This window comes from Esox lucius, chromosome 8 (assembly GCF_011004845.1).
Source record: "Esox lucius isolate fEsoLuc1 chromosome 8, fEsoLuc1.pri, whole genome shotgun sequence".
Lineage (NCBI taxonomy): Eukaryota > Metazoa > Chordata > Actinopteri > Esociformes > Esocidae > Esox > Esox lucius.
This window is the reverse complement of record NC_047576.1, coordinates 13,902,295-13,921,855: the sequence shown is the minus strand read 5'-3', so window position 1 is coordinate 13,921,855 and position 19,561 is coordinate 13,902,295. Positions and strand designations below refer to the sequence as shown.

General features: G+C 46.0%; 1 protein-coding gene across 4 annotated transcripts in view; it reads left to right on the top strand.

The window, feature by feature from the left end:
* Window positions 1-19,561, top strand: part of sema6bb (sema domain, transmembrane domain (TM), and cytoplasmic domain, (semaphorin) 6Bb) — a 120,811-nt gene that overhangs the window by 62,872 nt on the left and 38,378 nt on the right. For all 4 annotated transcript variants that reach the window (XM_020049350.3, XM_020049349.3, XM_020049348.3 and 1 more), the window contains exons 2-6: window positions 5,332-5,455; window positions 6,845-6,959; window positions 10,853-10,913; window positions 11,041-11,103; window positions 18,072-18,170. In XM_020049350.3, coding sequence (XP_019904909.1) covers window positions 5,350-5,455; window positions 6,845-6,959; window positions 10,853-10,913; window positions 11,041-11,103; window positions 18,072-18,170 — 444 coding nt within the window. In that variant the 5' untranslated portion in view covers window positions 5,332-5,349. The remainder of the gene's footprint in view (window positions 1-5,331; window positions 5,456-6,844; window positions 6,960-10,852; window positions 10,914-11,040; window positions 11,104-18,071; window positions 18,171-19,561) is intronic.

The window sequence follows — 19,561 nt, the reverse complement described above, 5'->3', positions numbered from 1 at the left end:
GAAAATAAGAAAGATTACATAAATATAATAAATAACAAATATGAAAAAATAAAGATGCAGAATTTTAAATTGACATTGCACATGCAAATGTTTCAGAAGGATGAAGACTTTCTAAATCTTATATCATTTTAGCTATGTATAGGGTTCTGACAGTGTGCAGATAATTAACATGAAGGGGAAATTACTAAATGGATAAGGTTATATCTATGATGTCATTGGTGCTCAACTTGTTTAAATTCTTTGAAACGTGTCTTTAATGTGTTGCTGCATTTTTCAGGAGAGCCTGTTTTCTCTATAGGACCAGGTCTGCCGATGGTGGCCTTTTGATAGCTGCTCAGTGATGCCATGGTGGTCTGGTATTCTGTGTACTCTCTGTTTAGGATGAGATACTTTTTGTATTCTCTCTATTCCCTTCTCCATCCCTCCCTCTCTCTCTATTTCCCTGCCGTATCTTTTACCCTCCTGGCATCTCCTCCCCTTCTGAAGAGAACAGAGAAATTGCTTACCTTGACAGCTTTGAGGCTCCCCGCCTTCCTCTCTCCCCCATTCTTGTGACAGGCACAGACCCGGACTGTTGTTTCCATTTCCATAAATCCTTCTCCCTGGTAAATCATGGAGCGAGGGGGCAAATGATGGCTGGATGGGAGCCAGCTGGGATATCAGCTCTGTGTCCCTGTGAATTATGTATGTAAGATAATACAAGATCTCTGAGGAATGTTAAGACAATAATCAAGTGTAGCTCGGCGGTTTGTGGTGCGGCAAACCTCCCGAACATTAGGCAGGTTTCTCTGTTTTTCTTTGCCTTCACTGCGTAAAGTAGTTTGATCCCTGACCTACTAATGATACTTAAGCTGCAACCAGGTCCTGATTTAAAAGTTGGGTCACTGTTACCTGTAGATGCAACATGTTTATGTCTCTTATAGAACATTCGTTCACATTGGACCCATGGACACAGTGATGACCTCTAGTTGGAAATGTTGTCATAATAATAATTTTATCTGGCGAGCTTTTGCAGGCGTGAAGTGCCTGCTGCTTAGGATGACACGACTTAAAAAAAACAGAGACCCACAATAACCAAACACCCTTCTCCAGACATTCTCAGACAATGACATGGGTATCCTGGCTTGATTTCTGCCCCTTCACACTAGCCAGTGTCAAACCCTCGGTAGTTGTTGTGATGACGAGTTAGACGAGCAATGGGAGCGACGCAGGGCTAGACAGGCTGCCTGGAGATACAGTAGAACTCATCAATAAACAGCCCAGGTATTACTGTTGTAGCTCACCAGGAACAAATCAGCACTTCTGCTAAGTACTCCTCTCACAGCCTCAAACGTCAGACATGTACCGGACTGGCGGCAATGCTGATCTTAATGCAGTCATGCCCTTAACTTCTAGCTTGGTTTCTGAACATAACTGCTGTAGGATGATGTCCGCTAACTGACATTAGCAGTAGTGAAGATTGGGTTTGCCAGGCTCTGCCGCTGAGTGATGGAGTTATGCTGCAAGAGGCCATATCATGTCTCCCATGTCTGTAAACATAGCTATGTTACTATGGGAAATGGCTGCAACCAAACATGACACTGAATTGGGTCAAATCCCGTTGCATAGCTGATGGTGCTATGGTACGAGCATATTCTCTACAGTTTCATTCCAAAGGCAGAAAGTCTAGGGGGCGGCCTTTAGTCACATCAGTCTTCATTCAGAGAAGCGTGTTTTGGTTGAGTGGACTGGATTCCTGCAGTGATTTACATGAACCGTGAGTGAGAGTGATAGCTTGGTGCTCATGTTTGGAGCTGACTTGTCCCTGCAGAGGAGAACGAGGAGGGAGTGAAGGAAGAGAAGAGGGGAGGTTAAGCATCCCGGGTCACTTGAGCAGATTTAGGGCGTGTTCAGGAAAGAATCAGTCCACTCTTGGCTCTGTGCTCTTCCGCTCTCAGTGCCTTTCCCAGACTCCGACCTATGAAAGCATTCCTAACATACTTTGGCTTCACTTTCCACATATCCAGCGTGATTCCCTCGCTGCACTTTGCTTCACCCTCTGTTCTCCGCTTTCGTTATTCTCTCTTTCTCTCTCCATTTCTATGTTTTCCTTGTTCTGTTGTTCAATTCCCCATCTGTCCGTATTCTGTCCTTCCACTCTGGGGCTGTGTGGTGTTATTGCTACTTGAAAGCGATCCAAACTGGATGAGTCTAGCCTGTCATTGATTCTACACACTCCATAAAGCACACCCTCCCCTTTCTAATATGACAATTAGCCTCAATAAGATCTTTGAAGTGGGGCTTGTAGGATGCAATTAAAAGGATTTACTCATAGTGGAAAAAGTTGAGTAGAGTATTTCCCTGGCATAGCCTTTTTATGTTCTCTTACCCATCAAGTCCTTCTGTATAATACTATTGAGACAGTTCAAATATTGACCCGTAATATTGAGTTTAGATCGCTGGATTGTAAAGTTCACTGATAAACCCACTCTGGTCATTAGTGCTTGGCTACTTTATTACCAGAGCTCAGGTGTTTCCCCAGTGGAGATAGTGTTTCTCTATTATAAGAACTCATCTCCTGCAGCTGAATACTGTTACAAACCACACTGTTCGTCATCTATTACCATTTCTCCATCTAGGACATGCATAATCTGAGTTTGCTTTCCAACCCATACGTGTGATTTATAGATAGTACAAGTGGCTCCGGGCTCAGTAATGGACCTACCTTCTCAGAGCACACACTTAGCGCCAAAGCTGGGAGGAAGACGGGGTTGGGGGTCCATGGCGACCGTAATGAGGAACAAAGTCATTGGAAAGCCGGAGCATCTGAGCAATGACAACTATGAGCCGAGTCATTTGCATGCTGAACATCTCACTCCTGATTGTTTACCCGGAGCCGCCACAGCCCGAGCCACCCCGCCTGCGTGTTGCCTGTTTCCTGCCACTTCGCCTCTGTCTGTAGGCCCCTCTGTTCTCCGCGCTATCAAGACAATATCACTCCTCATTAAGAATTTCTAAAGACTTGAGGCGTCATTGATTCACTCAGTGATTTGTTATCTAAGCCATCAGTGGCGGCTCATTGCTGGTCATCGTGAAGACAGCACCCGGCCTCCCCTCCCTCTCAGACCTTAAATGATCTCTTAACATCTTTATTTAGGAAATGACCAGGCTAAATGTCTGTAATTACATTGATCTGGGTCTGTGGGAACGGATGAATAATGGCTGCGTGTAAATCCTGCTGTAGTGAATGGCTATTGTAATAAATACACTGTAGCCTTGTGGTATTATAATGAATGCTGTATTGTAGAATGTGCTACAGTTAAAAGAAGGGCCTTGGTCTTTAATAAATGCACTAGCCCTGTCCAGCACAGCCATTTGTCATCATTATGAAAACATTTAGCTGTGGATCTGAATGCTGGTGCTGCCCCTGGACATCTTTAGTGTCTAGCCTAGCTTGTTGTCCCATGAAATCCTATAGCCCTCTGTCTCTAATTATGGTAATTGAATGCATGAAGACTGACATTTAGTCATATATTATTAATAAAAAGAAACAATGGAATCTTTGGCAATGCGGACTCACGTCTTCTACTCTCCTCCGCATGTACGTCTATCTCCTTCCCCTGCAATCATTCCCTGTCCTCTCCTCTCTCGTTCCCTCTCTCGTTCCCTCTCTCGTTCCCTCTCTCCTTCCCTCTGTCCTTCCCTCTCTCGTTCCCTCTCCCTCCCTCTGACCTTCCTTCTTCTGCCTGTGACTCTCCTCTTTCATCCTCCTCTAACTCTGTGGTTTGAGTGTTGAGCAATTAGTATTATGAGTCTTCTCTTGTTTTGACATCAATGGGAGGAATTTGAGCAATGGCCTGTTCAGATGTGATCTCCTGATAAAGTTGTGTGTGTGTGTCACCGGCTCATTAGAAAGATTGCTTGGTCTCTACAATGGCTGCTTGTGTGGCTCGGCTGAGGAGAGTCAGGCCGTGTGGGGAGTGTATCCAAGTGCCTGGATTTGCATTTGCGCCATACAATGTGTTTGTAACCACGGTGAAGTGCGAAAATGGTTTTGAATAAGGAAATCTAACCTTGACAATTCAAATATGATAGTGGCAACACTCCATGATAGTGGCACCACTAAGTAACACCAGCTCATTCAATCATTTGTCTTGTGTTTTCAGTCACGCCGACTGACTTTTCCCTCCTAATGATTTTCTGAGGCGTTATTGACATAAGAAACAGTAAGAATGTGAAAAGAAAAATAAGTGGCGCCTTACAAATATTGTTGAATGGCACGTGTTTTTGTTCCTCTGTGACACATTTTTGTAGACGTCCTCATGCTGAGTTTTCATGTGAAAAGAACAGTAAGCATAATCATCCAGAAAGAGAAGCAGTCAGGCAGAGATTGACACACTGATAAGAATGGAAAGTGCTCCATCCGTCATCCACAATAAAGCGCTGCTTCACAGCCTACCTCCAGCACTAAGAGCTGCTCTGCGAGGCGGTTTGAGGTTTATGACAACAGTCAATTGCAATCCCCAAGGCTTTCCTCCTCCAAAGTGCAGAAGTAATTTTCTCTATGGATTGAGTGTGCTAACTTAATTTTGCTATCATTTGTATGTCCATGTCCGTTCCGTCCTCTGAGAGTCTCTCCTTTTGGCTCAGGTTGCTGTAATAGCCCATGAAAAATACCTGCTGTTTACCCAACTGCCGGAGATGTGATTTGCGTTGACAGCAAGGATTTAATTTGAGTAAACAGTCTCTTGACTCTCTACCGCCTCTATGTATTTATCTTTTTCTCTCTCTTTGTCTTTTTCTCATTTTCAATTTTTCCATTACATAGAAATTTGTCAGACACTCTTATCAGAGAGACTTATAGTGCACACCTCTTAAGATAACCACATATTACAGTCATAGTGAGAAAGTTATCCTCAATGTATTTAAGTTATCAGCAAAGTTCCTTTCTCTATCAGGTCTTCTCTATCTCTCTCTCTCTGTCTCTTTCTCTCTGTCTCTTTCTCTCTCTCTCTCTCTCTCTCTCTTTCTGTCCTCCAGGGTTGCTCCTCCATGGTTCCTCCACTGTATTTCTATTCATCATAACTGTGCACTTCTTTATCAGTGCAAGGCTTCATCTCTGTCTGAGTCTGCCCATCTCCTGGCTGTATGGAGTGAGATGTTACTGGCGTGGACACATGGTGCCTGGTCTTTCTTGACAGTTTGTCAGTGTTTGTAGTTCACTGTAGCGTGGGCCTGTCACCCTGACTCTGACCACACTCTCCCTCCATCTAACTGACCACTTTCGTTCTTCATCTGACTGACCGTTTCAATCTTCAACTGACTGACCGCTTTCTCTCTTAATCCTCACAGAGCCTGTGTGCTGCTGTCATGGCCCCCCTTGACCCACCCTTCTTCCTGCTATTTTGGCTCGTGCGACTGGCCAGCACTGCATTTCCAGAGGAACCAGGGCCCTTGAACTTCATCCCCACTGAAGGTAACACTTTCCCTCTCACACACAGTGTACAATACAGTTGTCTGTCCTACACATAGTGTACAATACAGTTGTCTGTCCTACACAGAGTGTACAATACAGTTGTCTGTCATACACAGAGTGTACAATACAGTTGTCTCTCTCACACACATTTTACAATACAGTTGTCTCTCACACACACAGAGTGTACAATACAGTTGTCTCTCTCACACACATTTTACAATACAGTTGTCTCTCACACACACAGAGTGTACAATACAGTTGTCTGTCCTACACAGAGTGTACAATACAGTTGTCGGTCCTACCCAGAGTGTACAATACAGTTGTCTCTCTCTCACACACAGTTTACAATACAATTGTCTCTCACACACAGAGTGGGTCAAGGCCAGGTCTCCCACATAACGTGTCTGGAACAGGATCAGAACAGGCTGTATGGTCTAGAGTAGTCTGAATAGTGTGAATGAAGAGGTCATTTTAGGGTGTAGGCTGTGGGAGAAGGGTCAGGGCTGCCATAAATGGTGTGAGAAAGTGGTTTGTGAGTAAGTTGTAGAGGTGTGAGGTCAGAGTTAAGTTGAGGTCATGCCGCTCCCATGCAGACAGCCAGACTCTGAGCCTCCAGGTTTGGACAGTTTGCAAAAACATGACTGATCGTGACTCAACAGTGTTGACCATAGACCTCAAAGGTGATACTTCTCAGGCTATCAGGGCTATCAGGGCTATCAGGGCTATCAGGGCTATCAGGGCTATCAGGGCTATCCAGTAGAACCAGAAGACAGATAAGGGCTCCAGTTCATGTTTTTCTGTGATGGGTGGATAGCGAACAGAGATGGACAGTTGTCAGAGTACAGGGCACATAGGGAGGCGATTCCTCTTTACCCGGTCTCATATCAAGGCACTCTCTGTTCGCTATCCACCCATCACAGATAAACATGGACTGGGGCTTTTATCTGTCTTCTGTTTTTGCAAACTGTCCAAACCTGGAGGCTCAGAGTCTGGCTGTCTGCATGGGTGCGGCATGACCTCAACTTAACTCTGACCTCACACCTCTACAACTTACTCACAAACCACTTTCTCACACCATTTATGGCAGCCCTGACCCTTCTCCCACAGCCTACATCCTAAAATTACCTCTAGTCTAGCGTGTGCCGACGTGTGTGTGAAGGTTGGGCAGGGGAACACAGATGGACAGAATACTAGGAAGACCCGGTCAGAAGGAGGAGTCACTCCAGTCATGACCAATAGGAGTAGGAAGACCCATGTCTCCCATGGTAACCCAGCTAGACCCAGCAGTTCTTCCCCTGTGTCCTTGCAGTGCCCTGTCCCCTGTCCGTTCAGATAACTACCTCATGGTCACAACGTGATGTCACTCTCATTATCTCTCCCTCTCAACAGTGGTCCGGAAGTACCCCGTATTTCTAGGTCGGCCACATCGCTCATCCCTGAGACAGGAGCCGCTGCATATTCAGAGAGTTCTCAAGGTTAACCGGACACTCTACATTGGAGCCAGGTAGATTTTAGCATTCATGTATTTACTCAACCCTCTTTTATAATCCTGCATACATTGTCTGTGTATCGTAAGTCACATATTAAAGTAAATGTCATTGAATTTGAATACATGTTTATCAAATGCATTTAAAAGCTCTCCAAGGACATTTCTCTGAGCCAGTGAGTGTTAGCGGCGGCGCGAAAATGTGAGAGCTTGCCCCCCACCCACAGGGTCTGGCAGGGTAGAGCCGTCCCTGGGGCTGAATGGTCTGACCTTAGTTAGACAGTAATCAGAGTGGTGGAGGGGTCGCTCCAGAGGTCACCGAGGTTGAGGAGGTTTGTTCAACTCCGTTTGCCCTCTAACCAGAAATAGCTCTGCTAATACTGCAGAAGACTGTATGTCGCGGGAAAAATCACTCTTAATGGGAACTTATTAAAAGGACTCCTATTTCCATGTAGGACCGACATATGGTGGTGGTTACTGCAGAATAGGTAGCTAGTTTCAATAAGGAGCCCCATGCTGGTTCAGGAAATGCCCTAGACTTTGTCCCTATCCATTTCTCCAACATCAAATACTAGAGGCCTAATAATAAATGTCAAATCTTGCAGTATTCGGCTCCAGCCACTCTGGCTACACAGCCTAATAATAAAACCCAAAGCATAAAGACAGGAGGCCTGTCAGACTGCAGGTTAGCGATTAAACACAACCACATTCAGGAGACACATTGATTTATGTTTTAACTACAGTTGTACAACTTTAAAAAGTCAGCGAATGCCAATGTCACGGTGATCTGGATAACGGCGCAATGTAGCAGCCTGACCAGGATTGTGACAAGTGTAAAAAATACATTTTGCACATTTCTATTAATAAGAAGTGGCTAATGGCAGCCTTTCACAGTCCCCCAACAGGAAGTGATCTGAGGAGAAAGCTGGGGATTTTACCTGTGTGTGTGTGTGTGTGTGTGGTTGTGTGTGTTTAGCTAAGCCGTCGAAGCCAAGCAGATAGACTTAAAAGTGCAAAGGCGTCTGAGTACCTGTGGGAGGCCTGGCTGATTGGCTGAAAGCTGCAGCCGAGTGGCTGGCCTGATAAGAGGCTTCTCTGAGCCCAAATCCTGTCACCATTAGCATTGGTGTTCATACAGCAAGGACTATTAAAGCCCTGCTCTGAGCTCCAAGCATCTGCTTGGGAGCTACGTCGCTCTGTCACTCTGTCCTCCCTCATTTACTGGACCGGTGAAAGATGGAGAGAGAGACTCCTTGTCACTCCGCGGTATTAGCTAACCGTGCTCCAGTACTCCTCTCTATAAGCAGATGTCTGGACTCCCTGGGCCCGTCACTCAGATCCAGATTCCCTGGCCTAATCCACGCAAATAAACCAATTGAGCAGTGTTTATCAGAAGATGAGAGCAGCTACTGAGGAACGTGGCCAGTACATGATTAATTGGTTTACAATTGTGGTAAACCCGTAAGAGGATTTTGCCATCTGGGAGGGGGTACATTCGAGCTCCTTCATAGTTGGGAGAGTTAGAGAGCCAATTGGCTAACACTAGGAGTGCTATATAAAGACTAACGGTGAGTCTGACAGGGGTACTCTTACCCACCCGGGTCTGGAGCCTGATGGTTTTCTGTTCTACCTCATCATTAATTGCTCCCACCTGGTGTCCCTGGTCTTAATAGGTCCCTGATTATAGGGTTGCAATGAAACAACAGAGTGGAGCTGGCTTTTGAAGTCCAGACTTTGAGGGGGTTAGGGCATCTGATCCATAAACCAGAGGTGGCTCCCAGAGCAAGCAAGCGGATAAATCTGTCGTTCTGTTTTTGAGCAAGGCAGTTAACCATAATTACTCCACAGGTACATGGGGCAGCACCCTGTTCCTCTCTAGTTTGGGTTAGAAGCAGAAATGAAATGTTGGTGGGACCTTCTTTGCATTTGACCACAACTGTAATTGAACTGAATCCTGCCAGACCAGCCCTGGTCATGCTAAGAGAGATGCTGACCTCCAAAGGTTGCTGGGAGGTAATCCAGTGACCTGATGCCATGTGACACATATAAGCACAATTAACCAGTCACCACAGATGTTCCAGAATGGCGCTGCCTTGGGCATATCTGTCCATACAGAGGCAGGCAGTCACATGGCAGCAGCAGAGGATGCGCACAGGGAGAGTGGCACCCCTTCAGCACAGAGAGACTCAGGTTCAATGATTGATCGCAAACCTCAACTTTTTTGCTTCCTTTTTTTGTGGCAATCTCTGCGGAGACACAGTGTCTGACATTTTAGAACAGCTCAAAGGAACTCACAGTCAGAACTGACAAAAAAAAGAAAAGAACTGGAGTGGAGAATAACATCTCAGAAGTTTGCCTTGGATAGTTCTGGTTCATGTCTGTAAATATGAAATCACTGGCAACCCACCTGCATATTGTATTCCTTAAATGCCAGTTGGAGTGTGGGTGTGGTGCAGAGAGACTGATCGACCCACCTCGTGAACGTCCTGCAACATAAACAATGTGGAAGGCAACAGTTGAGCGGAGGGAGCGCAGGCCTCATTCTTCACACCCGTCGTATAGCCTGGAGGGGACCACAAGAGTTAGGAGAGGAGGCAGAGCAACATTCACACTGGCTTGGCTGTCTGCCACACTGACTAGAAGCCCTCTTCACATTTTCATATGTTAATACTGGACACTGCGGACGGGCCTGAAGTGCCCTGGATGTGATTACGCCACACTCTCTGCCCTACTTGATTGTTTGTAGCCTGCTTAAACTTTGACCAAGCCAAATGAGCCAGGCACAGAGTAAGTGTATGGTAATTCTATCCGCACCGCTTTGCCACTGTCCTGTATTGAGAGGTAGGTGACCTAGAGAGGGAATCTTTTAACAAACTGAAAGAAGCCACAAGTGAATTATTCAGTAGGCTTACTCCTTTCCTTCACCGAACACACGTACGCATACACCAATGCACGTACACTCTGACACACGCGCTCACAATCACACACTGACACACCCGCATGCACACAAAAGAACCCGCCATCTGCTGACGGGAGGAGTAGGGCCGAGCAGCAGAGATGGAAGTCAGAACTGGATCTGGGAGATAAGATCGATATTGCAGAATAAACATGGCCACGGCAGATTTGCAGATTAGGACATTCAAAGCCTGGTGTCTGAAAGGAGCTGGGCACAACCAGAACCTCTCCAGCTGATTCACAGTAGATAGAGGCCCCTGATCAATATGCTACATCAGCTGTTAGCGTTTTCTTTAACACTCCCACCCCAACTCCGTTTCTAAAGGCACTTTCACAGAGACACAGCAAGGTTATACAATAATTATTAACACATTAGCAGTGAGTGCAGTGCGCGGCATTGAGTAGCATGGAGACATGATATTATATGATGGAGGCTTCTCATTGGCATTGTATGCCGTCAGTGTGTGTCTGTGTGGGTGGGTTATGAACGCAGGCAAACTGCTTGATTAAATCATCCATTAATTCAGTTTCTTCACGAGTGAGACAGATATGGAAAATTCCGACATCCCAGCGAAACCAAAGTCAAGTCAAATGAAACTAAACAAAACCAAGGGGAAAAGAGCGCTCGTTATGCAATTCTACACTTTTATTTTACATCCACGGGCTGAAATGTGTCACGTTACATAACCGTATTTTACAGAACTGAATCCAAAATCGATTTCATTCAGATGTATTGTAATTGTTACATAGTTAATACTGCCTTCAGAACATGAACGGATCTCAAACATTTAATCTTCTCTGACAATTATTCTGTAGCATTGTCAAGAATTGTCCATAAAACAGTAGAGTATTTGTAGATCCATTATGTGTGAGAGCATGTGGAGTGCAGCTGAGTGCCTGTCTAGGACCTAGCTTTGTCTTTCTGCTGGCTGACTGCCATGCTCTTTGTCTGTCAGAGATGACCTTTTTCGCGTGGAGCTGGACAATGTGGCGGGAGACGAGATGTTCTACAGCAAGGTGAGGCCCTCTCCATGCACACACACACCTCATTAACAGCTCACAGCACAGTCTATCCAGCTTTACTGACAGGTCCGGAATCTCCGTGGCCAACTACTCTCTCCTCTATTCTGTCTCTCCGCTATAGAAGCGTACGTGGGAGTCTAACAAGAACGACATCAGGACCTGTCGGATGAAGGGCAAACACGAGGTGAGCTGGGGCAAATGTACGATAGGCCGCGCCCACTCACAAACACACTTACCGGATCATGGGCCTGACCCGACACTGCGACCTGGAACTAGGCATTCAGAGTCCCAATAGTTTGACTGCTGGCTTGGCTAATGGAGGCAGCAAATCCATGTGTCACTCCCCAGTGTTCCTGCTAACCTAAACCAATACACACTTCCCAAGTCCAGCTCTCCCACCCGAGTCGCAGTGTGTGCCCTCACAAAATGGGGTGGGTGGGGCAGTGAAACTAAATAGGTGAGCTGAGATGTGGTGATGAATGAAGTGTGGAACAGTTCCCATGAGTCAACCCAGCCTGCCTCTCACACACCCAGCGTCCCCCCTGACCACCTCACAGCGCATCAGTGCCTCTCCCTTCTGACTTGAAACACATCGACACGGCTCGCACACAAACCGACCATGGCGTTACTGAAAGAGTAGGAGAGTCGCAAAGCGGGTACGCTCCAGGCAGTAAAAAATGACTGATTTAACACTGAAAATAACACCTGACATCAAATCTGGGCGAGTCAGCCAGAGACAAAGGCACAATGGACAGCAGGGAGATGAATAGGAGGAGGTGCAGTCAGAGAGCCACAGGCCTGACGTAGAGAAATGAAAGGCCAAGCTGCCTCTAATGACTCTGGTAATGCAGTGAGTCACACAGAGATAAGAGCACCAGGCCCCTCTCCCTGGTCTATGTGCCTTACCTACACACACACACACACACACACAGACACACAGACACACACACACACACACAAAGACACACACACACAGACAGACACACAGATACACACACACACACACACACAAAGACACACACACACACAGACAGACACACAGACAGACACACACACAGACACACACAGACAGACACACACACACACACACACACACACACACACAGACAGACAGACACACACAGACACACGCAGACACACACACACACACAGACAGACAGACACACACAGACACACGCAGACACACACAGACAGACACACGCACAGACAGACACAACCACACAGACAGACACACACACACACACACACAGACACACACAGACATACACACATACACACACACACAGACACAGACACACACACACAGACAGACACACACAGATGGACACGCAGACATACAGGCAGACAGACGGACACACATACAGATACTCGCTCAAGCAAACCCTCCACCCTCCACCCTCCACACTCTACCCTCTACACTCCATCCTCCACCCTCCACACTCCACCCTCCACCCTCCACCCTCCACACTCCACCCTCCACCCTCCATCCTCCACACTCTACCCTCTACACTCCATCCTCCACCCTCCACCCTCCATCCTCCACACTCTACCCTCTACACTCCATCCTCCACCTTCCACCCTCCACCCTCCAACCTCCACCCTCCATCCTCCACACTCTACCCTCTACACTCCACCCTCCACCCTCCACCCTCCACCCTCCACCTTCCACCCTCCACCCTCCACACTCCACCCTCCACACTCCACCCTCCACACTCCACCCTCCACCCTCCACCCTCCAACCCCAACCTCCAGTCACCCACTTTAACTCCTGGAAATGCCCTGTCCTGCTCCCGGGATTTTTTTGTCAGATGTGATACATTTGCCACCAGTAATTGGTTTTGTAATTAAATGTTTCCAGTTGGTTGATCAGAAAGGGCATATTCCCATAATTGGGTGGGAAATTCAATATCCCAATTCTTTGCCTTTTCGCGTCCTGGGGGATCTTTACGGAGACATTTTATTGTCCAGCTCAATGTAGATGGGCTCCACGCCTCCATCACATTTTCTCTCTTTCTCCTCCTCTATTTCTCCCTCCCACTGAGCCCCAGAGAGCTGGCCTGGGCTGTATTCAGCCTAGACACAGACACAAAGAGAGAGAGTAAGAGAGATTGAGAGTGAGAGATTGAGAGTGAGAGAGAGAGAGATTGAGAGTGAAAGAGAGAGATTGAGAGTGAGAGAGATTAAGAGTGTAAGAGGTAGAGAGAGAGGATCTGAAGAGAGACTCTGGCCATTGTTGGCTGAATGCCAAGCACCAGGGCACGACCAGTCAGTATGCAAACAGAGGAATTCCATGTAGACGTCTTTTTAAAGAGCAGTTTTGCATTATTATATGCAGCACTTAGTGAGATTGTTTGATCAATATGTTGTTGATACTCAGCCTCAGAGGGGCTCTATCTTATAACAGACAACACTGTTCTCACCATGATATGATTGCACAGCTTATTGTATTCTAGCGACCCTGATTTATGAGCATGGATATCAACTCCTCAAGTTGTGCACAGTTTTGTGGCACAGCCGATAGCACACAGGGCTTCGAGCAAGATTGTTGAGGGTTTGAGCCACCCTCCTTGTCCTTTTCATTATCTCTATGTTTAATGTATGGCTTTGGTTGTGAATTTTCGGGAATTTAGGTTTTTGTAGTTTTTGTAAAATGATCTGTTGCCGCCTTGGAGTCTCCAAGCTACTTTTTATTGCTCACTCACTCTGTGACTCTGATGGGGCTTTGACATGAAAAGCAGTTCTAATATATTTAGTTCGTTTTCTGTTTCAACAGTAATCCATTGCAAACATAAACACAACAGGCAGTCTGACAAGTCTTTTTAGCATAACTAAACATAAAAAAAAGAATCATTCCATAGAATGCATAGACTGGGGGTTGCTGGTCCTACAGCAATATCTTTATTACCTTTTTGGGAGTGTTGGTTCCAGTTACAGCTACGTTTTCATCCCAGCTTTTCAGAATATGAAGCTGCCACATAGGTCACAAACCTTATGTCAGCCAATTTGGTTGAGGGGTTCAGACCAAGCTAAAACGAAAACCTCTGCATATGCAGCCGTGACCTTAAATCAGCCGTGTTTCTCCAGCTGCCCAAAACAACCTTGGACTGATGAACATGTTTCAGAGTTCTTAACAGGACACATAATGCAGTCATTTGGGTTAATTGTTTTGGTCAAGGAAAGGCTGCAGCGTATTGGACAGGGAGCTGACTCTGCAGTGTCCAGGTCACCCGTCAGGTGGCCCAGCAACCACTGCCTCATGGCCGCCATGAATCTCCCTCTAGTTCCTCATCTTCGTGGTGGGTTGCCGGCCTGTTGTGAATTCAGTCAGCATTAGGATCAAACAGTCACTGTGGGAGATGAGGTGAGTTCAGGGAGGGACGCAGATTAACGTGCTGAGTAAGAGAGGACCCGAGCAGGAAGTGGTTTTTTGTTTGTTTTTTTACTGGCAAATTTGTGCTAATTTAGCACTGCTGTTAATTTGTCCTCTGGATTTGCCCAAACCCCCCCCCCCTCACCCCCCGCTCGTGCCCCAGTCACTCTTCCTTACGTCAAAATCTGAGTCAGAATGTTGCCTTGAAATGACAGGCCTGCTGCTAATGATCAGAGTCAAGCGTAGATCACCCAAGGAGACAGAGGTGAGATGAGTGCAGATGGGGGATAGGAACAGAGGGGAATAGCCAGTGTGGGAAGTGTCTGGCTCTCTTGAAACTCTTGGCTAAGACTCCTCTGTGCTTGTCCCAGTAGTGATGGACCCAGTCATGCATGCTATGGAAACTTTGAACGTTTTAGTGAGAAGCTGTTTACTAAAAATATCCTGAGATGGACCAGCGTAGCTGACATGTCGTTCAAGCGTGACTAAACTCAGCTATGGTAATTAGCTCATCCTCAGTTTCGTGAAAACAGTTCAAAGAAGTTAATTATTTTAGTGGTTCCTTAAGTCGCCATGCTTACGTAATACCTAATTCCAATCTTTTATATGCTGTACCAGTCAAAAGTTTGGACACACCTCATTCAAGGGGTTTTCTTTATGGAATAATAGTGAAGACATCAAAACAAATACATTTCATTGTGTAGATTCTTCAAAGAAGCCACCCTTTGCTGATGACAGCTTTACACACTTTTAACTTTCTCTCAGCCACCTTCATGATGTAGTCACCTGGAATACATTTCAATAAACAGGTGTGCCTCGTTAAAAGTTAATTTGTGGGAATTTGTTTCCTTCTTAATGTGTTGATCTGTTGTGCTGAGAGGAGGTAGGATTGAAATGCAATTGGAAAATGCTGCAAATAAACCACTGTTGAAGGACACCAATAAGAAGGAGACATTTGCTTTGGCCAAGAAACATGAGAAAAACATTTGGCTGGTGGAAATTTTAGTGTCCAAATTGGAGATTTTGGGTGAGTTTGTGTGAACAGATTCTCTCTGCATGTGTTGTTCCCACCGTGAAGCATGGAGGATCTGGTGTGATGGTGTGGGTATACTTTGCAGGTGACATTGTTGGGTGATTTATTTAGAATTTATTTAGAATTTAAGGCACAGTCAATCAACATGGCTACCACACCATTCTGCATCATCACATCTCGTTTGTGCTAAGTGGGATTATCATTGGTTTTTTAACAGTTCAATGACTCAAAACACACCTCCAGGCAATTTGAAGAAGGAGAGTGATGCTGTTACATCAGATGACCTGGCCTCCACAATCACAAGACCTCAACCGAACTGAGATTGTTTGGGATTAGTTGGACTGGAGAGTGAAGGAAAAGCAGCCAACAACTGCTCAGCATATGTGGGAACTCTTTCAAGATTGTTAAAAAAGCATTCCGGTGACTACATGAAGCAGGTTGATAGAGTGTGCAAAACTTTTATCAAGGCAAATTGAAGAATCTAAAATATAAATGTATTTACATTTTTTGTTTACTACATGATTCTGTGTGTTATTTCATAGTTTTAGTGTCTTTACTAACATTTCACAATGTGGAAAATAAAAGATATAAAGAAATAAAGATATAACGAGTAGGTTTGTCCAAACTTCTGGCTGGTACTGTATGTATAGTATGTAAAAAAAAAATTTACAACACTATTTACAAATTTACATTGTATGTAATACGGTTAGCAAAATTAGGTTATTTAACAAACACAACCTTTGATCTATATCCATGTGCTATTACCTGGTATTGTAGATATTTCCTGTAAAGATTATGTATTTATGTGATTAATGGAAACACTGACCAGTAGTGAAGCCATCCTGGTGATGTCATGTGGAGAATTAAATCAGCACCAGACAGATGCACAAGGAGCAGGAAGGGTTAGGTATGTGACTGCTTGCTTGCTGTGGACACAGAGGGTTCCTCTGACCAGGTCCAGGCATACAGAGGACGGGGGCTGGGAATCAGCAGGGAGAGGAAGACACTTGTTCAGATAAACATCTACAGAGGAAGGAACTCTGTGTTTGGTCCCACACACACATCTGGCTCAGCTCCGTTTACTGTACTGCATCGCTACCACCTCCATGGCCCTGATGGGGCCTGAAGCATCTGGAATAACACTAACCCCCCCCCCCCCCCCCCGACATACACACCACACAGACAGCCACACACACGCACCACACAAGCACACGCAATCACAAATACAGCATGTTTGTATTCAATATGTGTGGCGGACTGTCTAAATCATCAGGGTTGTTCTGTATAAATAATGCAGTGGTGTAACAGAAACAGTCAGAAGTGGAGCTGTGATCGTCTGGGGCGTGTGAAAGAACTGCCAGCCAGCACAGGTGGCGCTTTGTCTGGAGTGAGCCCAGGGAAAGGGAGGGGTGAGTGGGGAGAGAGGAGTGAAACCACCAGGCTGGGGGGGTTTAATGTGGAATCCAAATACATGCTAAATATGGAGGCAGACTCTGAAAATCAACGGAAAAAGAATAAAAAGTCAAGCAAATAAAGCGATATACCATGGCTGATGAGAATGTCGGGGATGAGAGTATAAATCCCTGTTGTTTATACTGCAGACATCCTGTATTTTAATTGCCGCTGCAGGGCCTTGCCAAAAGCCCACACGTTGTGTGATAGTTAGGCTTACATGGTCTTATAAGTATTTATTGGACGATTTCAGCTGATATTTTGGCACTGTCTGGTCTGTCATTAAGCGTGCACTGTGCAGCTACATCTGGCTTTTTGTTTTCTGCTCAGAAAAACAAAAATGCAAATCACACTGACATGAACATTGAATCTGTGCAGTGTCATGCACGCACGCATGCACGCACGCACGCGAGAGCGCACACACACTCTAGCACGCACGTAGGCACATAGCTCAATATGCAGACAGACAGACAGACATGATTTAGTGTCAGTGAGCAGTGTCTCCTTGTATGTCACCCCGGTCTCTGTCAAATACTACTGCAGTGCCAGGAATTGTCACCTCATCTCCCTCCACACACGCTGCCACCCCCCACTCACCCCTCGGCTCCCCCGAAATCCCCCACTGATCTACTCGCCGTGGAAAAACGAGAACCCTGATGGTGCCTGAAGCATCTGGAATAACACTAACCCCCCCCCCCGCCTGTTGAGTAGACCCCTGTGGTGGTGGGGGGGGGGGGGGGGTTGGCAGGAGCCACCCTGGCTGGGACAGGAGAGGGGACGAAAGGGGGGGTCACATGTACAGGGACACTAGCACAGGTGACAGGAATAAAATACACAGCTCTGTTTTACGTTGAGTCACCATTCAACAGTGACTTGGATCTGCTGGTCGTTGCCATGCTCTTTCGTGACTGCATTTCGTTGTTCTGTGCCTGAACTTATTCAGCGACAACAAAGTTGAATCAAATCGAATCTAATTAACACGGCATTGGGCGATCACAGTAATATGGGCGGTAGTAACGCGGTAAGGAGATGGCTATCTGAAAGCCCTGGGTTTGCTGGAATTGCCGCCTGTCAATCAGTTGCCGGTGTGAGTCAATGGCAAGTTTGTGATGCAGCTCCCAGGCAGACAGGGAGCCTCCATAGGTCTACATAAGGAAGTGACTGACAGTGTTAATGATACGATAATTCCTCCCATCATGCATTAACAAGCCTCATTTCACCTGGCAGCACGATAATAAGTCACAGACTAGCCATTCTTATTTCTACCCCCTTAAATTCTTCGTTTCTCACCCAATAGGACGAGTGTCGGAACTTCATGAAGGTTTTGCTGAGTCGACAAGGAGGTCTGTTTGTCTGTGGAACCAATGCCTTCAATCCGCTGTGTGCCAACTATACTGTAAGTACCTATTGAACGTACACACGCCCACATGCACACACACGCACAAAAGCACACAAACATGAGCGCACAAACACAAGCCCACACAATCTCTGTTACTCAAGCAACATACATTACTGCTTGGTGAAGGTGAGCACCTATATACCTGTCAGCAGTCTACCCATGCATCAAGTCTAATGATTAGTGCTTCACTGATAAATAGACTATTTCTTTTTCTGGAACCTAGAATCCGCTCCCAAACAAGATTAGGCATGTTGCTTACTCACAAATGTACAACTTATTTCCCTCATTTGTTCAAAACCTGAGGCAAGGGGAGAGAGGGAAAGAGCCTTTTGAAGCGGCTACAAAGGACTGCTTTCTTCAAATATCAGCAGCTATTACGCCATGCTTGGATGTGGAGTTTGTTATTGTTGAGAGGCAGAAGATCAGAGTACAGAGGCTGGGAGACTGTCAGTCCGACTATGGGGAGGTTCATTGATTTGTCTGGTTAGCTGGTTTCTTCCCCTCTGGTGAAACTCTGACAGGCCAGTTAGGAGGAGGACCATAAGTGGTTATTCTGCTCATGTACCTGAAAGTGCCCACCACTCTGCTCGGGAAGGTGTCCACCTCGGAGCTACTCGTCGTCTACCTTGCTTCAGAATACCACATCCTTGGTCAGACTAACAAGTGGGAAAACCACAGGAAAAGACTTTGCATGAATATTAATCATCTGCTCAGCCGATTTCTCAAAGTTCTTCCGGAATATCTATTTGCAGAGAGATGGAGGAGGGTGGAATGGGGGAGGGGGAGGTCTGGTTTCAGTATCTACACTAAAGCTTTCAGATAAGTGTTACATTCAGTCTGTCACATCTCAAACTGTCTCCCTCCTCCATACCTGGCCTATTATCTCTGTCTGTTAATGACACCAAGTGGTTAGACCTGCGCAGGGCTGACGTGCTCACGGCTTCTCCTGGGACTAGTTAACAAACTTACGGTTTATTTATAGCAGTTTTTAATGACAACCACAACATTTATTTCATTCATTTTCATTTGGTGATGGTGTGTCTGTGTGACTCTGATTTCCCCTGTGGTTGTTTAGCTGCATGGATTTCAAAAGGTTGGCTTTGTGCGTGCGTCCGGGCTGGGGGGGGTGTGTTTCTCCTGTTGTCTTCCTCATTTGCATAAATGCAGAGGGGGAGTGTTATTATTTGCATTAATGGCCATACTCTAAGGACATGTAGTGTGTTTCCTGTATGTGAAGTGTGTACAGGGAAGTGTGTGTTGTGTGGGTTTACGTTTTACTAACCCGGTGAAGACTGAACGTCCTTCATTGGTCCCCCGCAAGGAAATACATCATTTCAATCATGGGGCTGTGGTTTACTGTAAAGTTTACATTTGGGGTTAGGAAAGGT